This window comes from Pseudorasbora parva, chromosome 24, assembly GCF_024679245.1.
Source record: "Pseudorasbora parva isolate DD20220531a chromosome 24, ASM2467924v1, whole genome shotgun sequence".
Lineage (NCBI taxonomy): Eukaryota > Metazoa > Chordata > Actinopteri > Cypriniformes > Gobionidae > Pseudorasbora > Pseudorasbora parva.
The window spans coordinates 4,281,767-4,287,165 of NC_090195.1; the positions used below are offsets into that span (position 1 = coordinate 4,281,767).

The 5,399-nt window shown below is 45.0% G+C and overlaps 1 gene segment (V, D, J or C); it reads right to left on the reverse strand.

Moving 5' to 3' along the window:
- Window positions 1–1,284: 1,284 nt before the first annotated feature.
- On the reverse strand, window positions 1,285–2,053 carry LOC137064137 (immunoglobulin kappa variable 4-1-like). The segment is given in 2 exon segments: window positions 1,285–1,629; window positions 1,740–2,053. Coding segments are annotated over 2 exon segments (387 nt in total).
- Between the last annotated feature and the right edge of the window lie 3,346 nt (window positions 2,054–5,399).

The following is a 5,399-nucleotide window of genomic DNA, read 5'->3' on the forward strand; positions in this document are numbered from 1 at the left end:
AGATGAAATGATTGTGCTTTTTACTGCATGACCATTTCTGACATCTAAATGATTCCTAAACTCTGAGCATCAGACAGACGTTAATGTTGTGTGTGTGTTGTGTGTGTGTGTTGTGTGTGTGTGTGTGTGTGTGTGTGTGTGTGCAGCCGGGCTCTCCGTGAAGCCCTCCGTGTCTCTGCTGCCTCCCTCTTCTCTGCAGATCTCTGGAGACTCAGCCGCTCTGCTCTGCCTGCTCAGCTCTTACTCTCCACAGGGGGCGACGGTGAGCTGGACGCTGGACGGGGGGGAGGTCACCGAGGGGGTTCAGACCAGCGCAGAGAGCGAGCGGGACGGACGCTACAGCCGCAGCAGCGTCCTGAGCCTCAGCAAAGCAAGCTGGGAAGCCACAAATGGCTTCGTCTGCAGAGTAACACATGACGGAGCTCATCACGAGGCCTCGTTCCTCAAGAGCTCCTGCTGATGTTTCTCCAGTGAAGACGAGCCGTATCTGAGCGTCCGGCAGGATTCACAGCAGTCATGTGATCTACAGCTCAATACTGAAGCCGTCTGTCAATGTGCTGCCATTGCTGTTCATTCAATAAAGCTTCTGAACGCCTTACATTTGTGTTGGACTGCATCATTGATCAGTGTGTGTCGTTCATTCAAAGTCCTGCGCTAAAGTTTCAGCTGCTTTTGATTGATTGTAATAGTTGAGAACAGCTGCATTTAGCAGGAAATGTCAAATGAAGCTCTTGGGGTTTGAACATGGTCACTGGAGACGGAGCTGCTCTATTCTGAGAGGATCACAATCACTAAACCTGCCAATGCAAATGAGATTTACACCTCAAACTCACAGTTTCACTCTTTGATTGGTTCAACGCTCTGAACTGGAACACTTTCACTTCTGCTCATGAGAAATGACTTATTATGAGATTAATAAATTCATAATCAGCTTGAGATGAAGGAGCTGCTTGAAAAACCTCTCAAAACATCTTTATGTTGCTGATACACAAAGCCGTTACTGTATAGTTTAATATCAAACAAAACAACATATGATACTATTATTGTTTGTTTGATTTCATATCAATTTAAATGTTACACCCTCTGTCTGATCTGATTCTGCAACATGACAGGACAGAGTCTAGAGCAGATTTCAGTCATAACTTAAGTCAGTTTTGAGATTGTGAAGCACCTGTGTGTGTGTGTGTGTGTGTGTGTGTGTGTGTGTGTGTGTGTGTGTGTGTGTGAGCATCTGCAGTTTCAGTTCAGTCACTGTGACTCTGACTGACGGAGGTTTTTGTACGACTCTTTATCACTGTGTGAACACATAGTTACTGTTGATGACGTGTAAACTCTGACAGTAATAATGTCCAGCATCTTCAGTCTGGACTCCACTGATGGTCAGAGTGAAATCACTGTTAGATCCACTGCCACTGAATCTAGATGGAGTTCCTGACTGGAGGCGGTTGGTCCAATAAATCAGGAGTTTAGGAGCTTCTCCAGGTTTCTGTGAGTACCAGCTGAGAAGGGGCTTTCCATCACCATAACAGCACTCTGGATCTCTGCTAGTTTTACAGCTCACAGCGACTGATTGTCCGGTTTGAGAGAGCAGATCTGAGGGTTGAGTCACTGTCACCTGCCCAACAGATTCTGACAAGAGAGAAAGATTAGAAATCACAAACACTTTTACAACCATAGATCTTCTCAACACACATAAAGATATCAAGTAAATAACGAATGTAATCTTGAGCGACACAAACCTCGACATAATACTGCCAGCGTCCAGATCAATATGGTGATGAAAGTCATGTTTGTTGGTTGTAGGTTCAGTTCTAGTGAAAAACAGTTGTTGATGATGTTTGATGTTTGACAGAGTTATAAACACACACACAGACTGAAGCGTGGCGCTCATGTAAAACACACTCTCTATGCAAATGTTCAGGCGACAGATTTAAGTTGGTTTAATGGGGGTCAAAATGACCATTTCCACCTGAGATTTGAAACTAAATTAGACAGGGTAAAATAACTTTACAAAGATGGCAGCATCATTTTATTTTTGCAGAGAGATTGGGTCTATTAGTTAAATCTTAGATTCTGGTTTTTAACAAACTTTCCTTTTAGCATCTTTATTTTAAATGCCCTCAAAGTTCAATCCCAGAGATATGGAGATCTTAACACGGCTCCACAAGTAAATTGTTCAAGTCAATAATAATGTGAAAACTAGAAATGTGTCTTTCTGTGTTTTTCTATTAACTGAATTTCATAGAACAACGGACCCGGCACATGACATGCAAGAAGAAAAGTTAAATAGTGCGCACAATTTACTATTTTATTCCCGCGATTTATAAATTGTGCGCACGATTTAGCAAATCGAGGGAACGAATTAGTAAAACTCGCGTGCTATTTATAAATCGAGGGAACGAATTAGTAAAACTCGCAAACTATTTATAAATCGAGGGAACGAATTAGTAAAACTCTCTCTATGCAAACGCTTCAGTCGACAGATTTAAGTTGGTTTAATGGGGGTCAAAATTAAAATTTCCACCTGAGATTTGAAACCAAATTAGACAGGGTAAAATAACTTTACAAAGATGGCAGCATCATTATTCAATTTTTACACAGATATTGTTAGGTCTATTAGTTAAATCTGTTGACTTTATCAATCTTTGTTTCATTATATGCCAACAGCGACAAAAAGCACATCTTGTGTTTTTTGCCCCAAGTTTGCACGCCTGTATTTCAAGAAGTGTTAAAGAGATCTTAATATCCTTTTAGATTCTGGTTTTTAATAAACTTTCCTTTGGCTTCTTTATTTTAAAGGCCCTCAAAGTTCAATCTCAGAGATGTGGAGATCTTAACACGGCTCCACAAGTAAATTGTTCAAGTCAAATTTAGGCCTACTACTATGGCCGTTCATGTCGAGTGCGACGAACTGCTTCCCGTTTAGAGCGTCTCTCTTCCAGAAATGACTTATAGGACTCCTGAGAGTCCCTACGGCCGTTGTTAATTGCTGCACGCCAGTTGGTTCTGTCAAATGCAAGTGCCTCCCAGTTGTCCAGGTTGATGGAGAAGGCCTGAAGATCCCTCTTAATGACGTCTTTGAAACGTAGATGGGGGCGACCACGTTTGCGGGGGGGCATTTGCCAGCTCGCCATACAGCATGATTTTTGGGAGGCGGGTGTCCTTCATTCGATAGATATGCCCAGTCCAACGGAGGTGACGTTCACGAAGGATGGTGTACAGGTCACTGGAGCCAGTTCTCTCAAGTATGACAGAGTTTGGCACTTGGTCTTTCCAGCATACACCCAGTATGGAGCGGAGGCAGCGAAAATGGAAGGCGTTGAGGCGATGTTCGTGCCTTCTGTAAGTTGTCCATGTCTCACTTGCATATAGCAAGGTGCTAAGTACACATGCATGATATACACGGACTTTGAGGAGCAATGAGAGGTTCTTGTTGTGCCAGACACGCTTGCTCACTTTTCCAAACACTGATGATGCCCTCCCAATGCGCATGTCAAGCTCTGCGTCAAGGTTATTGTTATTTGATACTGTGGAACCCAGGTAGGTGAATTTGTCTACCACAGATAGAGGTATGTTGTTAATGTATACTGTAGGGTTCAGGGTTGCAGGTTGGGCAAGGATAACTGTTTTTTTAAGACTGATCTGCAAACCAAACTCTAGATATGCAGCGGAAAAAGATGAGCAGAGTAGTTGTAGATCTGCCTCTGAGTGGGCAACAAAGGCAGCATCATCAGCATAAAGCAGCTCACGTACCAGAACATGGCGCACTTTAGTCTTCGCCCGCAATCTGGCCAGATTGAACAGTTTTCCTCAGCTGCGGGTGTGTAGCAGGATACCCGAGTCATCAGGGAAGGCACGGTGTAGTAGGGCAGAGAAGAAAATTCCAAAAAGAGTAGGAGCAAGGACACATCCCTGCTTTACTCCACACCTTATCTGGAACTCTTCAGAGCAAGTGCCTTCAGACTGTACAGTTGCCTTCATGCCCTCATGAAACTCCGTGATCACCTTCAGTAACTTTGGAGGGCAGCCAAGTCTTTGTAGGATGAGGAAAAGTCCAGATCGACTAACGTAGTCAAAAGCCTTGGTCAAGTCTACAAACACCAAGAACAGAGGTTTATGCTGTTCGATACACTTTTCCTGTAGTTGACGAACACAGAACACCATGTCTGCTATGGACCGGCCAGCACGGAAGCCGCACTGGCTTTCAGGGAGGATACGATCAGCAAGGATTTGTAGACGTGGTAAAATAGTGCGAGCAAATATCTTGCCAGCAAGACTGAGCAAAGATATTCCTCTGAAATTGTTACAATCTGCACGGTCCCCCTTGTTCTTGTAGATGGTGATGATGTTGGCATCTCTAAGGACATCTGGGAGATATCCACTCTTCCAGCACATCACAACCAGATGATGTAGAACAGAGGCAAGAACATCACCACCTGCCTTATAAGCCTCAGGGGGGAGGCCGTCAGCACCGGGAGACTTGTTATATTTCAATGCTTTAATTGCAGTTTTGACTTCCTCAATGGTAATATCTGCATCCAGATCAGAAATAGTAGGGAGCTCAGGAACAGCAGCATTTATTGCCAGTGTGTTGGCTGTGAGAGGCTGAGCATAGAGAAGGCTATAGTGCTCTGCCCATCTCGCCAATTGAGATTCCAAATCAGTCAGAAGGTCACCTGATAGGGAATAGAGTGGAGAAGATTTTTTAGGGACTGGGCCCAAGGCTTCTTTCAGGCCCTCAAAGACTCCTCGAATGTTTCCATTGGATGCACTTGACTCAATACGGTCACACAGTGTGGTCCAGTAAGCCTGCATGGCTGTGCGAGTGACCCGCTGGACATTGCGGCATGCCTGCTTCAAAGCTGCCTTACTTGAGCGAGTGTTATGCTGCAGGTAGGACAGTCTGGCTGAGCGCTTAGAGTCAATTTCAGGTAGGAGCAGGCTGGCATGGGTTTTGAACCAGTCAGGCTGGGATCTGGATTGCTTTCCAAAGATGGCAAATGCAGCCTTTGTGGTAGTAGAGTGGAAGTGCTGCCAGGCAGCCGTAATGTCTGCATGAGGAGGTGAGGAGTCAAAGCTGGAAGCAAGTAGTGCCTGGAACGCATGCTGCGATGCAGGCACATGGGTTGCAGAAACATCCAGACGAGGAGTAGGCTTTGGTTTGGCGTAATGAAACTTGTTTGGGACCATCCTTAGTTTGCAACGTAGGAGGGCGTGGTCAGTGTCACAATATGCTGAGTGTAGTGATCGGCAGTGTGTTACTTCCTTCAAGTGTTCACGCTTCACCAATACATGGTCAAGTTGGTGCCAGCGCTTAGAACGTGGATGACGCCAGGTGACCTTGGAGGAGCTTGAGCCCTGAAAGAATGAGGAGGGGACACAGAGTTTGTGGGTGCTAC